This window comes from Orycteropus afer, unplaced genomic scaffold (genome assembly GCF_000298275.1).
Source record: "Orycteropus afer afer isolate SDZICR_OR568_19922 unplaced genomic scaffold, OryAfe1.0 scaffold00416, whole genome shotgun sequence".
Taxonomy (NCBI): Eukaryota; Metazoa; Chordata; class Mammalia; order Tubulidentata; family Orycteropodidae; genus Orycteropus; species Orycteropus afer.
Genome location: NW_006922003.1, coordinates 2,721,156 through 2,740,265, shown reverse-complemented (window position 1 = coordinate 2,740,265; position 19,110 = coordinate 2,721,156). Strand labels below are relative to the sequence as shown.

General features: G+C 39.6%; 1 protein-coding gene across 1 annotated transcript in view; it reads left to right on the top strand.

The window, feature by feature from the left end:
* The first annotated feature begins 3,493 nt into the window (after nucleotides 1-3,493).
* The window catches only part of CEP290 (centrosomal protein 290), a 145,070-nt gene continuing 129,453 nt past the window's right edge, over nucleotides 3,494-19,110 (top strand). The window contains exons 1-5 of the mRNA XM_042782692.1: nucleotides 3,494-3,595; nucleotides 4,230-4,307; nucleotides 5,441-5,510; nucleotides 5,824-5,870; nucleotides 8,519-8,662. Of these exons, the coding sequence (XP_042638626.1) occupies nucleotides 3,494-3,595; nucleotides 4,230-4,307; nucleotides 5,441-5,510; nucleotides 5,824-5,870; nucleotides 8,519-8,662 (441 nt within the window). The remainder of the gene's footprint in view (nucleotides 3,596-4,229; nucleotides 4,308-5,440; nucleotides 5,511-5,823; nucleotides 5,871-8,518; nucleotides 8,663-19,110) is intronic.

The following is a 19,110-nucleotide window of genomic DNA, read 5'->3' as shown; positions in this document are numbered from 1 at the left end:
CTTGGTCTCTCTGGGTAGCTGGCTATGACCAAGCAGTGACCACAACCTTGCCAAGGCGCTAAATAGACTGCCCCATCTTCCTTCTGCAGACTGGCTGGTGGGTATGAACTGTCAACCTTCTAGTTAACAGTCAAATATCTTAGGCACTGTGCCACCTGAGCTCCTTAATAGATATGATAGCCAGTTATAATGAATGTTTTGAGGAAAACAAGATGCTGTAATAAAAAATAAAATTCAACTTACGAAAATAAATACCCAGTAGTAAGAACAGTATCTGACATTAAAAAAAAAAAAAAGACAAACTCACTGCTGTCCAGTCGGCTCTGACCCATAGTGACCCTCCTTGGGTTTCTGAGGCAGTATCACTACGGAAGTAGATTGCCCAACCTTCTTTCCGAGGAGTGGCTGGTGGGTTTGAACCGCCAACTTTCTGGTTAGCAGTCAAATGCCTTAGGCACCATGCTACCAGAGCTCCTGACATAATATGTGCTTAATAAATATTAAAGCTTATTCATACCTTCCTCCATTAAATTATGAATTAAAAATATTGAACATGAAGAATATTTAATTCAAATATTTGAGTAAACAAAGTGATACAATTAGAATGTAATATATTTAATATAAAAGAAGGTTAAAGAACTAACCAAAACCTACTACTAAGGAGTCGATTCCGACTCATTTGCCCCATAGGGTTTCCAAGGTGTTAATTTTTTTAGAAGCAGAGTGCCTCATGTTCCTCTGGAGCAGTGGCTGGTGGGTTCTAGTCCTCGGCCTTCTGATCAGTAGCCAAATACTTCAACCACTGCACCACTACAGCTCTTTGGTCAAAGAACCAGCACTTTATAAATACTGGCTCCGAGCATGCCTCAGGAGGTAGTACACAGCAATTGAGAACATGTCCTCCAGTCAGAAAGATTCCTGTTCAATCACACAAACTTTGAGCAGGGTACCTGACCTACCAAGCCTCGGTTTTCCAACTTAGTTGTACACTGAGACCAATATAAGCACCTATCTCATCGAATTCCTATGAAAATTAAGTGAGATAATGACGTTTTTGGCGTATACTCTTTTAGTAAAGGATTCAACAAAATGATCACCCCTATAAACCTCATGTCTTTATCTCACAAAATCACTAGCTGTTTTTATTTTCTACTGAGTTAGTGCTTTATTACCCAAACATGTGCTTTGGAAAGAAATACACTATTTATTTTCAAAAGAAAAAATAACTATCAGTCACAAATAAAATAAAGATGAGAAGCACTGGTCCACACAGTTGGAAATGTCATTTAGATTTCAAGTCTATTACTCAAGAAGGAACCATGGTGACGCGGACGTTAAGCGCTCGGCTGCTAATTGGAAGGTAAGCGATCGAACCATAGGGGCTCCGGGGAAGAAAGCTGTGGCAATATGCTTCCTTAAAGATTCTCACTGCCATCGACTCGATTACGTACGACTCACAGCGACTCCCCTTGAGTTTCCAAAACTGTAAATCTTTTACGGAAGCAGACCACCTCCCATCTTTCTTCCGCGGAACAGCTGGTGGGGTTGGAACCACAGACCTTTTTGGTTAACAGCCAAATGCCCTAAGCAGCCTTGGAAACACTGTGGGGGCAGTTCTACTATGTCCTACGGGGTCGTTAAGAAGCGGAATCGACTTGATGGCAATGGAATTTTTTTTTTTTTACTCCAGAATGGCCGAAAGCACGACATAAGCAAAACTTAGTAACAGTGGCAGACACCTGAGAAGTTGCTCCCATACATGGTCAATCCCCTCGGTCATTAAGCAAGTGACAGAAAAAGATCTGCTACTCCTTCTCTCTCCACCCCAACATTGGCCTGGATAAGTAATAACCTCTCTCCTCTAGAGCTTTCACTCTACACTAGCTTCTCAACCTTGCGCGAAGGAAAAGGTGTTACAGGTAAGGCGGGCAGGGTTGCAGGATGCGGTGTCCTTTTCTCAATCCTTCATTCACCCCAAAACCATGATCTCGGATGTGTTGTCCCCCCTCCACTGCACAGAGATAGATGTTGATACTAAACAAGGTTAAAACTTTTTTTTTTCTTTCAGAGGGCACCACCCCAGGCGTCGTTTGCACAAGTCTGAGAAAGCGGGATCTTACCTCGTTTTCAGGCTCGGGCGAGTCTTTCCAACGCCGAGATAGGAGCTTCAGTAAAACGGGACCGCTCCCCTCAACCTCTCCCACGCTGCTGACCAACAGCCTGACCTCACCTGGGAACTGCTCCACCAATAGCTGCTTAGGGAAACCTCAGGAAGAGCGACCCGGCGAGTGACGCCATGGAAGCCACAGTCATGATCTACCGCGCTCAGCCCACCAGCCCCGACTTGACTCGGCCACCGCGCCTCCACCCTCCCGGTCCTACCCCCGCTGCCCGGGTATAATCGCTGCCCTGGTATAGGCGCAGCCCTGGTATAGGCGCAGCCCCCCGCACTGCACGCCGGGAACGCCCTACCTCCCAGAGACTTCAGATCCCAGCATGCACATGACACCGACAAAAACTGTACTCTGGGATTTGGAGTCTTCATCCTACGTTTTCTGCAGGACCTTTAACTCTGAGTCCAAGCACCCCGCCGGTGCATCGGAACGTAAAGCATCACTCGGCGTCGTGAAATGTAGGCTTCATTTGCATCCGGGGCCTTGCTCTGGCCTTGGCTGGGTGGGGAATGGTGTCGCCTAGCAGCCACTGCCGCTACTGCTTGCTCTGGACCAGTTGGCGGGACCAAGAGCCGGGTGGAACAGCGTCGGGAAGAGATCGGGGCGCTGCAGCAAGGCTCGGTTTGGTTGGTGCGGTAGTTGAGGGGCCGCTGCTGATTTAGCCAGGCTTAGTCTAGATGAATTGCTCCGCGTGAGCCGGAGCTGCGAGTCACACGCAGGTCCTTTGGCCTCAGGGCCCGTATTCAACAAGCCAGCTTCCCCGCACCTTCTATCCCTGGTCCGCGAATTTTCTGCCTTTTTGTTTAAGCCGTGGTTTCCTCGACCCATCTTCACTCATTTTAACCAATTATTTACGCACTTTTGTCCCCAGTTCCTGTTTCTCTGAATCACGGATCGATTTTAGCCTTTGCTGCACCTCGGGCTTAGCACTGTTAGACGTGTGCGCGCGTTGGGGGGGGGGGGGGGGGGGGGAAGGAGCGAGCGGAGCGAGCAGAGCGAGGGGGGGCAGGGATTGGTGGTGGTGGTGGTGGTGGTAGAGAGGCCCCAGAAGCTTACCTTCTACTGGGATTAGTTTTAGCGAGGAAACCATCCTACCTTATTTAACAAAAACAGTAGTTTGTTCTGATGGTTTTGGCTACCTACTATATATAGGTTTGATCAAGGTTATTTTGCCCACTAACTTGCTTTGCAATTAATTAGCAAAAGCTCTTTGCAAAGTACCTCAGATAGTTACAATGAGTCAGTAATGCTGTTTATTTTGGAAATTCTGACAACCCCTGTTTTGTTACAGAAGTTAAAGCACGGTGAAAGAATTCAACATGCCACCTAATATAAACTGGAAAGATATAATGAAAGTTGACCCAGATGACCTGCCTCGACAAGAAGAACTGGCAGATAATTTGTTGATTTCTCTATCTAAGGTGCTTAACTGATAAGAGCATGGAAATATACATATATACACACATGCACATAAATACATGAGCTCTGGTGGCACAGTGGGTAAGGCATTTGGCTGCTAAGCAAAAGGTCAGCAGTTCAAACCTATCAGCTGCTCCTGGTGAAGAAAATGAGGCAATCTATTTCTACAAAGATTTATAGACTTGGAAACCCAGTGAGTGTAGCTGTGAGTTGGAATTGACTCAATGGCAGTGGGTTTTTGGTTTGTGTGTGTGTGTGTGTGTATGTATACTTAGACACAGACATATGGGAGCTCTGGTGGTTCTGTAGTTAAGGCATTGGGCTGCTGACCAAAAGGATGGCAATTTGAACTCGCCCGCGGCCCTGTGGGAGAAAGATGAGGTGGTCTGTTTCTCTAAAGAATTACAGCCTTGGAAACTATGGAGTTCCTATGAGTTGAAATCAGTTTGATGGTAGGGGGTTTGGTGGTTTGGTTATGTGTGTATGGTGTGTGTATATATATACACACACCATACATACATACATGTGAATATATATTATTAAGTTGTCATTGAAATCATTGAATGCTACACCTGGAAGTGTTCTTATATTTTGATTAAGAGTTACAAAATAAAACAAAATTGTTTGTTTACTTAGGTGGAAATAAATGAAATAAAAAGTGAAAATCAAGAAAGCTTGATACACCTTTTCAGAGTTACTCAGTCTCTAATGAAGGTTTGTATCCAACAAATTTTAAAATAACTTTTACTGTTAAATATCTCTGTGAAATACTTTGTGAAATCTAAATTGCCATGCAAAAGTATCTTCAAATGTACGTGGAGAACCTTCAGTGTGCAAAGCATTGCTAGGTCCTACTCTGTTCCTAAAAGAATAGGGAAAACAGAATGGGTATGTTTAAAAGTAAATAGCATACATCTGCCTATGTTATTGTTATGTGCCATCGAGTCAGGCCTGACTCACAGCAAGGTCCAAATGAATAATGCAGACAGTGACTTTATAGAAATTTGTTAGAAGGGGAGAGATTTTAAAAGGTTGAAGAAATCTCATAAAGGATGAAGACTGATAACTAGTCTTAGGTAAACAGAAAGGAATGGAAAGGTAAAATGGCAAGGAGATTCTAGAATTGGGGATTACTATAAAAGAGAATAGAAAATGTGCTTATTCTTTACATTTGTGGAGATAACTGCAGAATACATGTAGCAGGTTATAGAGGAAATAAGCATTGGTGGATAGTTTGAGAAAGGCTATGGAAAGCCTTAAAGATGTATTATTCTATGCTATTAACAATGAAGAGCCATTAAAGATTTTTAAGCCACAATTGACATGTAAAATATACCTTGAATCAAACAAAATATACCTTAGGAAGGCTAAACTGGACTCAGTATACAGGATTAATAGAAAGGAATTAAAGATGATATTAGACATAAGGAAGATTGGACGATCTACTTCCATAGTGATACCACCTTGGAAACTCAAGGATGGGCTGCTATGAGTCGCATCAGACTTGACGGCAGTAAGTGAATTTTAGAATAAAGACAATTGAAATTAGAAAAAGAAATAGTGAAGAAATTTACAAAACAAGAAGACGCAATACTGGTCATAAATCTTGAGGGAAAAAGAAGACTCAGAGTTGTTTCTGGCTGTTCTGAGAATCTAGAAATTATAGTCTTTAATGAAGAAATCATGCATATATTCATTCAACAAAAGTTTACTGATTGTCTCCATGTGCCGGGCATTGAAGGGGCTGAGGATTGGGATGGTGAATAAAAGAAAATCCTTATTCTCAGTTCTTATAGTTAATGTTACGGGATATTCAAATAGTTTTTTTTTTTTTTTTTAATGTTTAGATGAAAGCTCAAGAAGTAGAGCTAGCATTGGAAGAAGTTGAAAAAGCTGGAGAAGAGCAAGCAAAATTTGGTAAGTTCCTAGGAAAAAAGGTTAATTATGGTGTTAGATTTAATTTATTCAGTAAGCACCAAGAATTAAATTTAATATATTCTATAAAATGTGATTATTATGTTTAGTTTTTGAAGACATTTTCTAAAAGTTCTGTTTTGTTTTTGTGGATCTAGTATACAACAGTTCATTTCTTCTCTTACTATTTTCTTATCACCATCCACATGTAATCTTAGATTTTAAAATAATTTTATTATTGTATTGACATTCATTTAAAAGGTTAATTTGAGGTAAATCTAACCAGGCATAATGTTTATCTTGTTTTCTTTAATAGAAAATCAATTAAAAAGTAAATTGATGAAACTGGAAAATGAACTAGAGGTATGTCCTTTTGTATTCCCACTTGACTGCTAACAAGAAGGCTGGAGGTTCAAACCCACCAGCCACTACTGGGAAAAAAGTTTGGGCAATCTACTTTTGTAGTGATACTGCCTTGGAAACCCAAGGAGAGGTCACTATGAGTCGGGTCTAACTTGATGGCACATCATAACAACAGCAACAAAGTATAGCTGTCATTAATTTTATTATTTTAAATTATTGCTTTCAAGTTCTTTTTATTGTTGGATGGAAAAAAAATCCCAAGGATGATACTGTGTTCATATTATTTATATTGTATGTCTTTTATGTGCCTTAAATTTTGCTAATGATTGAGCATCCAATTATGAACAAAAATATAGTCAATAACCTCATGGAGCTTACAATCTAAAGAGGTATATGGAAGGGTTATTAATTGGAGTGGAGTAGGTTAAGATGGAGATTTGAGGAATAGTGACGGAAGGGTATGGTAGAAGAAGTAGCTTTTGAGAAAGCCAAGAGACAGAAAAAAAAAATGTGTTGTTGAGAAACTGCATTGAGATTCCTGAGAAGGTAGGGAGAATACACCTGGATTAGCCTTTAACAGGAGGATAGGTTGTCTTCCTTTGCAATAGAATGAGAGGAAGAATGGATGTGTACAGAAGCTTTTATATTTGTAGGTTTGGTGCCTGGGAATTGAGATGTTGAGAAGAGGCCATCTGCTAATAATACGTGTAGAAGATGGTGTGGTCAAATTTTAGGGAAGGCAGGAGGTCTTCCAATTAATAACCCTCCATATATATGAAATATATATAATGGAGAATGTGTTAGAGTATACATAGATTTGAGTTCTAATCCTTATTTATTTATTTAGTTTTGTTTTTACTTGCTTACTCTGTGAACTTGGGTGAGTTATTTCTTACTCTGTATTGTATACCCAGTTCCTAGGGAAATGCCAAGCAATCTAAATAAACATTAAATAAATTATGAAGTTGAATTGATTCTGTGTTAGTGTTTAGCTGGGAAGCTGCTGTAGAAGAATAGAAGGGTAAGGCGGTTGAAGATGTTGGCAGGGAAGTAAATGAAGTGGTAATTATAGAATCTTTAGCTGAATAGGCAAGGAAGTCAACGTTGGAGGGGAGAGGGTGCTGAGAGTTAGGGAAGGCGAGGAGGAGTCAAAGGATTAGAGGGTCCTGTGAGGTCAAAGGACAGGTGGCCAATAGAGTGGAAATAACATGATGTTCCGACTTATACAAGGTCCTGGTATAAGCATGGGGATGAGAAGCTATAGTGAATTTAAGACACAAGAAAGAGAAATCGGAGTGAAAGTTATATGGATGTGGAAATTACTGGGGCTTTTAATGGAATAAGCCCTGTGGCACTGTGGTTAAAGTGGTCTATTACTAACCTAAATGTCTGCAGTTCAAACACCACCAACCATTCCACATCAGAAAGATGTGACAGTCTGCTTCTGTAAAGATTTATAGTCTGAAAAGCCTGTGGGATAGTTCTACCATATCCTATGGGGTTGTTCGGAGTTGGAATCAACTCTGTGGCAAGGAGTTTTTCTTACTGGAAGGAAAACTGTGAACTACTTGCCAAAATTCTCAGTAACAATTTGAGAATGAATGGGAAGTTGAAGTGCTTGGGAAGTCGAGTGAATAGCAACATCCTAGGGTAGAGCAAGATGTTATGTGAGTTTTAAAGCAACTAGTTTTTACAGAATGGTGAAGCAGTGATGTTTGGAAATGAGAGGTGAGTCTAGGCCACGGGTGGGGTATGAAAGAATGAGTAGCTTCCAGTCGTAAGAGTTCCAAGGGAATCAGTATCTTCAGAGACAATGCAGCTCATGCAAGGAGTTGGAAGGGAAGATTTAGTGAAAAGGCTGAAGTTGTAAAGTATTAATTTTTCTTGAGAGAGGATTTTTGAAGAATGAGAAAAGTTGGATTCAGATAGAAGAGTAATACAACTACATGGTGAATATAACAATGTTAGATGACCAAAAGACTTGATGTTTTGGGAAAGAACAGAAATGAACAGAAATATTAAGTAAAATGTATTTAGTTAACTGCAGAATTTTCAAAAAAATTAATCAAAAACCAGGCTGTCCATTGTGTTAGTACTAACCACTATGGCATTTACATTAATTGAAATTAAAACTTCAGTTCCTCAGTTGTACTGGAGAGAACATTTCCATTATTTCAGAAAGTTCTGTTGAATAGCACTAGTCTAAATACTCCTGCTATGAAGGTAGTTGTGAATGGTGGAAGAAGGGCAGATTAAAAAACATCAAGGTTCAGTGACTGGAGCAGAGACTTTGCTAGTATGTAGCCTGGTTTCAGAGCTTTGAGATTCATGAAAAGCTTTGTTAATTCTTTGCTTACATTATATGCCTTTGCCATTTAGTGTGGCCCTTGTGGCTCAGTGGCTATAGCAGAGCCTGAGTGATTGACTGTCAATTTTTTGTAGCTGAGTGGTTCAGGAGAAACTTAGGGGGCTGTCAGCCTGTGAACTAAAGCTAAAATTAGCTAAATTTAAAAAATGGTTCTTAAGCTAATATCATTTGCTGCTGAAGGATAAAATTTAAAGTCAAGAGAGTTACTTGCTTGTTTTTGATTCACTTGGACCTCCAAATGGAATGAGATTCATTTATACTTTCATTCTGTTACGTTAAGATGGCACAGCAGTCTGCAGGTGGACGTGATACTCGGTTTCTACGTGATGAAATCCGCCAGCTTGAAAAGCAATTGGAACAAAAAGATAGAGAATTGGAAGACATAGAAAAGGAATTAGAGAAAGAGAAGAAAGTTAATGAACAAGTAAGGCACATTATTTCAATGACTTTTAACTGTTCAAGTTACCTAAATAAAAGCTGATTAATCAATGATACCAGTTTGTAGGTTTGTATGTGTTTTCGTCCTCTAGTGCTGCTATAACAGAAATACCACAGTGGATGGCTTTAACAAACAGGAATTTATTCTCTTTCTGCTTAGGAGGCTCGAAGTCAAAGTTCAAAGTGCTAGCTCTAGGGACTAGGTGATGGCCCCTTGACCTTGAGCTTTAGCTCTGCCTCTTGTTCCTGGCCCACTGGAGCTGGAGGCAACTCTTAACTCAAGCATCTGATGGGTGCTGAGGCTGACAATCAAGGTCAACAAGTAAAATGGCACAGTCCCAAAATCGTCAAGCAACATGACAGCCCACCTAGTTCAAGTCCAGAAATAGACTCGAGATCAGCAGACAACATGATAGACCACTAAGATGAAGCCTCAAGCAAATGCAGGATCCAGATGTGCCAGAAAGCTAGAGACCATTCTCAAAATTTCTAATATACTGGAAGTAGGTCATATCCCTAAGGCAGCTATTTAGCTGCTTACAGAACATTCCACCATGGAGTTGATTACCAGTCTCATCATGAGGAATAATTACATCCACTTACCCAGCTACTCAAAATTAGGCCCGGCCAAGTTAATACACAATCTTAACTGCCACAGTATGCTCTGTCTGAGGAATGATGTGCATTTATCTCTAAGGTTTTATATCTCTGTTTATTTATCATTGTATCTTTAAAGCATACTAGGTCAGGTACTTCTGGTGGATATGACGTGGAGATTGTTCATATTTGGAGGTACATTTTCTCAGAACATTGGAATACCATATATAAAATTGATGCTTTGGTCTTGATTGGTATGATTCTTTTTCTGAAAACATTAATAGACATTCACAAGAGTGGATTATTTGGGGGCAAGAAGTCATACTTATTTGTATTAATGTCTTTATACTAATAGTAGAATTGGAAATTCATCTTTTAATGAAATATTCAATAATAATCATATTCCTTATTTTCAGGAATATACTGTTTTTTGCAATATATGAGTTTTTGAAAAGTGTGGTAATATGAGCAGTCTGTAAATCAATTCACATTTAAAATCATGACATTTCATCTTTTACATATGCATAGTTAGTTATAGTTTGTCTTACTTGGTGGTTTGTGTGTTGCTGTGAGGCTGAGGGCTATGCCACCGGTATTGAAAATACCAGCAGGGTCATGCACGGTTGACAGGTTTCAGGGAAGCTTCCAGACTAAGAGAGACTGGCAAGACAGACAGGACCATCCACTTCTGAAAAAATTGGTCAGTGAAAACATTATGAATAGCAGTCTGATAGTACTGTCTGATATGTTGCTGGAAAACTTTGTGAATGGCCCTGAAACATTATCTTATACTGTGCTAGAAGTTGAGCCCCTCAGGTTGGAAGGCATTCAGAATACGACTGAGGAAAAGCTGCCTTCTTCAAGTAGAATCAACCTTAATAATGTGCATGGAGCAAAGCTTTTGAGACCTTCATTTACTGATGGGCCACAACTCAAAATGGGAAGAAATAGCTACCCACATACCACGGAAACGTGGAATGTATGAAGTATGAATCTGGGAAAATTGAAAGTTGTCGAAAATGAAATGGAATATATGAAGGTCTATATCCTAGGCATTAGTAAGCTGAAATGGATGGGTGTTGTCCATTTTGAATCAGACAATCCTGTTGTCTACTGTGCTAGGAATGATGAATTGAAGAGGAATCATGTCCCATTGATCATCAAAAAGAATGTTTTAAGATCTATCCTGAAGTACGTGCTGTCAGTCACAGGATAATACCTTTACGTCTACAAGGAAGAAGAGTTAATGCTCATCTTACGCACTAACCACTAAAGTCAAAGATAAAGAAATTGAAGATTTTTACAAACTTCTGCAGGCTAAAATTGACCAAGCATGCACTCAAGATGTATTGATAATAACTAGTGATTGGAATGCAAAACTTGGAAACAAAGAAGAATCATCAGTAGTTGTAAAATATGGCCTTAGTTATAGAAATGACTCTGGAGATCGCATGATAGAATTTTGTAAAACCAATGACTTACTCATTGCAAATACCTTTTATCAACAATATAAACAGCAGCTAGACACGTGGACCTTACCAGATGGAAAACGCAGGAATCAGATCGACATCAGTGGAAAGAGGCAATGGAGAGAATCAGTATCTTCATTCAAAACAAAGCCAGAAGCTGACTGTGTAGTGGACCATCAGTTGTGTATATGCAAGTTCAAGTTGAAGCTGAAGACAATTAAAAGGCCACAAGAGCCAAAATACGACCTTGATTATATCCCACCTGAATTTAGAGACCATCTGAAGAATAGATATGATGCATTGAATACAAATGACTGAAGACCAGACCAGTTGTTGGATGACATCAGGAACATCATATGTAAAGAAAGCAAAGGGTCATTTAAAAGACAGGAAAGGAAGAAAAGACTAAAAGGGATGTTAGAAGAGACTCTGAAACTTGCTCTTGAGCAGAGAGTAGCTAAAGCAAATGGAAGAAATGATTAAATAAAAGAGCTGCATGGAAGATTTCAAAGGACAGCTCCTGAAGACAAAATATTATGAAATGTGCAAATACTTGGAGTTAGAAAACCAAAAAAGGAAGAACACAATTGGCAATTGCTCAAGCTGAAAGAACTGAAGAAAAAATACAAGCCTTGAGTTGCAGTATTGAAGGATTCCATGGGTAAAATATTGAATGATGCAGGAAACATCAAAAGAAGATGGAAGTAATACACAGAGTCCCTGTACCAAAAAGAATTAGTCAGTGTCCAGTTATTTCAGGGGGTAGCATATGATCAATAACCATTGATATTTAAGGAAGTCCAAGCTGCACTTAAGGCATTGGCAAAAAAACAGCCTCCAGAAATTAACAGAATAACCACTGAGATGTTTCAACAGACAGATGCAGTGCTGGATGTGTTTACTTGTTTATGCCAAGAAATTTGGGAGATGGTTACGTGGCCAACTGACTGGAAGAGATCGTTATTTGTGCCCATCCCAAAGAAAGGTGATCCAACAGAATGTGGAAATTATCAAACAGTATCAATATTACGTGCAAGTAAAATTTGCTCAAGATAATTAAAAAATGGTTGCAGTAATATATTGACAGGTAACTTCCAGAAATTTAAGCTGAATTTAGAAGAGGACATGGATTGAGGGATATCATTGCTGATGTCAGATGTATCTTGGCTGAATGCAGAGAATGCCAGAAAGATGCTTACCTGTGTGTAAATTGACCATGCAAAAGCATTCGATATGTGGATCAAAACAAGTTATGGATATTACTGAGAAGAATGGGAATTCCAGAATATTTCATTGTGCTCATGAGGAACCTGTACATAAACCAAGAGGCTTTTGTCCAAACAGAACAAGGGAATATGGCATGGTTTATAATCAGGAAGGGTGTGTGTCAGGGTTGTATCCTTTCACCATACTTATTCAATCTGTATGCTGAGCAGATAATCTGAGAAGCTGAACTATATGAAGAATGCTGCATCCTTGTTGGTGGAGGACTCATTAACAACCTGCAATAATGCAGATGATACAACCTTGTTTGCCGAAAGTGAAGGTGACTTGAAGTACTTACTGATGAAGATCAAAGATTATACCTCAACATAAAGAAAACAAAAATGGTCTTAACTGGACCAATAAGCAACATCACGATAAATGGAGAAAAGACTGAAGTTGTCAGGGATTTCCACAGTCAACACCCATGAAAACAAAAGTCAGGAGCTCAGATGTCATACTGGACTGGGCAAATCTGTTGTAAAAGACCTCTTTTACAACAAAAGACGCTTTTTTAACAAAAAGCGTTAAGGAGCACAGATGGCTCCAGAAATTAACAGATTAACCATTGAGATGTTTCATCAAACAGATGCAGAGCTAGAGGTGTTTACTTGTTTATGCTAAGAAATTTGGAAGACAGCTACCAGGCACTTTCAGGTGTATCTTGCTTTTTGCAATATATGGCACTTTGAAAACTAAGGTGCACCTAGCCCAAGCTGTGGTATTTTCAGTTGCCTTATATGAATGTGAATCCTAGACAATGAATAAGGAAGACCAAAGAAGAGTTGATGCCTTTGAATTGTGGTGTTGGCAGAGGGCACTGAAAATACCATAGACTGCCAGAAGAATGAACAAATCTGTTCTGGAAGAAATGTAGCCAGAAAGCTCCTTAGAAGTGAGAATGGCCAGACTTCACCTTACTTACTTTGGTCATGTTGGCAGAAGGGACCTTTCCTGGAGAAGAATATTATACTTGGTGAAGTAGAGTGTCAGCAAAAAAGGGAAACCCCTCAACAAGATGGATTGACACACTGGCTGCAACCATAGGCTCAAGCATGGCAATGATTGTGAGGATGGTACAAGACCAGACAGTGTTTCATTCTGTTGTACATAGGGTTGCTGTGAGTCAAAGCCAACTCAATGGCACCTAACAACAACCACAGTTAGTTATTACCTCTTTTGCTGTTCTTTGTCATTTATGAAATAATTTGTGTAGTGTTCACTTAAATTAGTTTGAGGAAAAATTGATTTTGCAGGTAAATTTGCTATCAGAAAAGACAGGTTTTCATTCTGTGTTAGTTGTGAGTTAACTTAGTTCAAAATTTGGTGTCTTTCGTGGTAACTCTACATCCTCGATGCCTAGACGCTTTTTTCACCCACATCCTAATATTTTATTTTTTTTTTGTCTACTGTTCTCTCAGAAAAAAAAACAAAAAAACAAAACCTCACTGCCACTGAGTCATTTCTGACTCATAGTGACCCCTTTTGGGATTCTGAGGCTGTAAATCTTTACAGAAGTAGATCTCCCAGCCTTCCTTCCACGGAGCAGCTGGTGGGTTTGAACCACAGACTTTCTGGTTAGTGGTCAAGTCCCTTATCCACTATGCCATCTGAGTTCCTTTCTCTCAGAAATAGAGGGTAATAAATACAGAGTAAATAAACTGCAATGTATATGAGATAATGTTGATATATAAAGAAAGAGTCTCATAAATTGATTTATAAGGTGAGATATCCCCATTCTTGATATATCTGTTTTACTCTACGATTTAGCAGATTCAAGTATAAAATGAAGTATCTTACTTTTACTTTCTGAGTTTTTATAGCAGAAAAATTATGGCTTGATACCACTTGCAAGTTAGGAATTAGCTGTTAGAGAATTGTTTGTTTAGTTAACTTAGCAAATCCTAATACGCCTATGGATTTCTTAGTAACCATTGCGTTTCTAAGCTATGAAATACAGTAATAGAATTGCATAGGGGGATATTTTTGTGGCTTTCTGGGTTATTTTTTACCTGTCTAACTTATGTATCAGTCAGTTGCTCCTCATTCATACTACACCCCCATATTGAATCATAACTACCCTCTCTATTCATGTCTTAGACTACTACTTCTATTCACAGAAAACTTGAGTATATGGCCTATCTGCCTTTCTACCTGCTAGGTTTCTTTAGCTGGAATATGGTGTGAGTTGCTTTGGCAATTCCTACCTTGCCCTTAACAAGTTTGTTTTAGGCTGGGTATTCTAGAGGAGCAAAAGTAGTGAAGCAATATATATAAATATACATATACCAAAGCCACTGCCAGGAAGTTGATTCCGACTCATACTGACACCCATAGAATTTCCAAGGATGTAAATCTTTATGGAAGTAGATTGCCTTATCTTCCTTCCTTCCATGTAGCAGCTGGTGGGTTTGAACTGCTGACCTTCTGGTTAGCAACCAAATGCCTTATCCACTACACCACCAGAGCTCCTTATAAATATGTAGAGAGAAATTTATTTCAAGGAAATGGCTCACACGATTGTGGAGCCTGACAAATCCCAAATCTGTGAGTCTTGCATCAGCCTGGAGCTCTCCTGATTCATCAACTGGGGCTGATGAACCTAAAGTCAAAGGGTAATGAGGCGAAGGCAGCATAGAATGCAAGAGTGAGAGAAAGTGAGCTTTACCAGACTTCCATGCATGTTGGATGCAGACCACACCCTCAAGAAAAATCCTCTTTTTTGACTCTCATATACTGCTGGTGGGACTGTAGAATGATATAACCACTGTGGAAAGCAGTATGGCAATTCCTTAAGAAGTTGGAATTAGGAATAATATTTGACCCAGCAATTCCATTATTAGGTGTATATCCTAAAGAAGTGAGAGGCAGGACAAGAACAGATATATGCACATCCATGTTCATCGCAGCACGATGTACAATAGCAAAAAGATGGAAACAACCTAGGTGCCCAACAACAGAAGAGTGGATAAGCAAACTGTGGTATGTACACACAATGGAATACTATGCAACCCTAAAGAATAACGTAGAATCTGCAAAACACCACATAACATGGATGAACTTGGAGGATATTATGCCAAGTGAAGTAGTTTAGTCACAGAAGGACAAATATTGGGTTAGTTCATTATTGTAAAAAGTCAAGGAAAGGATTATATATGGAAGGGAATTTTCTTTATTGGTTACCAGGGATGGGAGGGGAGGGGAGGGGAGGTAACACTGCTAGATAGGTAGAGACAAGTATTGATTTGGGTGAAGAGAAGGGCAATGTACCAAATGTGAGTGATCAACTTGGTAGCATTGAGAAAGAGGAAGACATAGACAAGTGCATGGGAGGTACAGATAACGAAGATGAACCCTTTTGCACATTCAGTACTGTGTTGTAAGTGATGCAAACATGGGTATACGGGTGGCTAGGTGGTTGGACAGGCTGAACCATTAGGTACGTCTATGAAGGGGGGAGTGTGCCCGTGACCATGTATAGGGTTGGCAGACAGTGTTTCTATAAGTGTATTTGTATGTTGTGTAAGAATTTCTAGGTATATAGTAGAGCTGAGAAGGGACAAGTTTCTGGTCACTTCTTGGCCACAGCCAGCTACCCAGAGGGAGCAAGTAGTTGGACTTGTGGGCTTGGGACCATGGTTGCAGGGGACACCAAGCTCAACTGGCATAACATCCTACACAAAGCATTGCTCCACATCCTACTTAGGCAAGTAGCGAGTAGGATCTTAAAAGCTTGCAAGCAGCCATCTAGATGCAGCAATGGATCTTTCCTCGTCCAGAGCAAAGAAGCATGAAGAAAACCAAAGACACATGGAAACAATTAGTCCAAAGACTGGTACACCATGTGATCCTCAGCCTATACAACCATGAGACCAGAAGAACTAGATGGTGCCCAGCTATCATTGTGTCAACCACTTAGAGGGGAATCTGTGTAGGAGATCCTGGATAGAGTGGGAGAACAATGGAACAAAACTCACAATCATTTAAAATTAAAAAAAAAAAAAAAGGACCAGGTTTGCTGGTCTGATGGAACCCCTGAGACTGTGGCCCTTGACTACCCTTCAGGTCTGAAATTGAACCCACTCCTATGGCTTCCTGCCAAACAAAAGACAGGGACATGAGCTGAACATTTTTGTTACAAATTTGTGTATACACCCCTGGAGAGATCAGTCATGGCAGAATAGAAGGGCTGTGTATACACAGGGGGATGGCTTGGGGGCAGGAGTGCATGGGAGGGAAGGACACAGGGAAGAGGTGGCTATATGGAGGAAGTAGAAGAGGAACTGTTGCATTATGGGAAATTACAGTCAATGTCATAAGACAAAGTGTATGTGAAGTACTGTATGGGAGATGAATTGCTCTGTCAGTTTTTATCCAAATCTCAATAAAATTTAAAAAAAAAGACCAAAAAAAACTCCCCTTTCAACTGATTGGTTACAAATAAACTTAGCCATCACACAATCATTTAAGTTTATTGAGTATTTACAGAATCCAGGTAACTGTGTTAAATACTAGAGATGCAGTGGACAACTACATTCTTCTCAAGGGTCTTCACAGTTCATTTTAAGTGTTACATAGGAATAACAAGATACTCTGGGGCTGTATAAAGATACTGTGGGATATGCTACAGAAAGATATCTAAATCATTCTTGAGGATCAGGATGTGATCTATAATCTGAGACCTGAAGTAGGAGTTTGCCCTGCAGGGGGAGTGGGGCTATACTTGGTAGTTAAAGAAAAAGCACTCTGGGGAGAAGATACAGCACATGATAAATCTAGAGGAGAAATCTGGATGTTGCAGGGCTGGACTTTGTTTCATTCTGTTGTACATACGGTTGCTGAGTCAGAACCGACTCATCACCTAACAGCAAAACAACAGAGGTTATAGATGACATAGTGTATTCAGGTAACTACACTTACTCATTTTGGGTAGATTATAGAATCAGATAGCTATAGAATCCTTACTATACCAGGTAGTTTATGTGCATTAATTCATTATCCCTCATCTGATTCTTATCAACTGAGGTAGATGACATTTGTTCCATGCAACAGATGGAAGAACTGGTACAGAAAGGGTAAGTAATTGCCTACAGTTCCACAGCTAGTGAGTGGTAAAGCCAGGATTTGAATCAGACCATCTGACTCAGGAGTCTGTGCTCTTAACAATACAATACGAACTTGCAGTGTTGACACTTACCATTCTTTGGAGAGCTAAGCAAGTGCCAGTTTCTGAGGAGTTTGATCCTTTCACTGAAACGAACCAGTGAAGGATTTTTAACACAAGGTTATTATGATCAGATCTATACTTGAAAAGTTTATTCTGCCTCATAGTGGATGTATTAAAGGGGGCCAAGATTGGATGTGAGGAGATGGTAAGGAGACATTTGTACTCATTTAGGCAAGTCCTGCTGATGGCCTAATTAATGTAATGATGAGAGGTTTAAGAGACAGACATGTCTGAGAGATGTATATATGATTGGAACTTGTGATTGGTTGTGAGAGGAGAGGTAGGAATGGAGAATTCACTAACTTTCTGGGTAGGGCCACTGGATAGGTAGATAGAGCCATTCACTTTGAAGGAACACAAGAAGAATTTGGAAAGGTTTGAGATTATTATTTCAGTTTTGCACCTGGTGACTTAGAGGTCCCTGTGGGGATACCCAAAAAGGGTGTCTGGATCAGGAATTCACAAGGAGCACTTGGATGGATGATGATGATTTGTGGGTCGTCAGCATAGTTGAAGGTGTGGAAGAAGAGATTACCTGGAGTGATTGATGGTGAGGTAGATTTCTGAGAAATGTCTACTAAAGGCATGAAAAATTAAGAGGTGCTTTTGAGGAACAGCCAGAGGAAGGAGAAACATATAGCAAGTGGTGTTTGAGAAACCAAGACAACAGAGCATCAGTAGCATTACATGCTTCAGAGTTGAATTCTTGATTTCCTGTTCTCATTAAAACTTTTCAACTGAAAACACAGTGAGAATGTTTCCTAACCCCTAGATAATAATTATAATAATAATAGTAAACTTCTGAGATTTGTGTAGCACTTGGCACCTTATTATGAACTATAAACATTTTGTTATTTTGAAAACTTTCATGTCTTCAGACACTGTCAGAAAAATGATGAAGCCTAATATAGCTCATTTGTTGACATTGTGCCATGTTTGCTTTATCTTTGTGTGTTTTTTTGTACACAGGCATATTTCTCTCTCTTTTGCTGAGCCATTTGAGAATGCATTACAGATATCAAGACATAAATATTCAGCATCTGTGTCCTAAAAAGGAAGCCATTCTACAAAATCACAGTATAATTTTCATACTCAAATTTAATATTGAGTCAATACTATTATCTAAAACTTACTGGTAATCAGATACTCTCTGGTAATGATGTCCTATATTGTTCCATCTGGTGGCGTAGTGCCTAAGGCATTTGACTGCTAACCAGAAGGCTAGTGGTTCAAACCCACCAGCCACTCCTCAGAAGCAAGACTGGGCAATATAGTTCTGTAGCGATATCACCCCGGAAACCCTAGGAGGGGTTGTTATGAGTCAGATTTGACTCGACAACAGTGAGTTCATTTTTTCTTTTATATAGTTCCATCATCCTTCCCTTCCCCTGCACTATTATCCAATGTATGATCAAGGATTGTACATTGTACCGGTTTCTCCCATTATCTGAAAGTAGAGCATTCCTATGAAACCTTGCATAAGATGAAATGGCATAAAGTGAAGAAGCAATTACCATTAATTTACATGGGAAAATTTTTTGAGCCTTCCTTGATCCAAAAGCCAACCTACAAAGTTATACTGAATAACACATTAGGGCTAAAATAACATTAACATGGAATATAAGCAGGAATTATATGAAAAATGCATATACATAGAAATAATGTATATGTAGTAAATTGAAGAGAAACAGCTGCAGACATCCATTAATCATCGGAACATGGAATGTACGAAGTATGAATCTAGGAAAATTGGAAGTTGCCAAAAATGAAATAGAACACAGAAAGATTGATATCCTCGGCATTAGTGAGCTGAAATGGACTGGTTTTGGCATTTTGAATCAGACAACCATGTGATCTACTATGCCGGGAATGACAGTT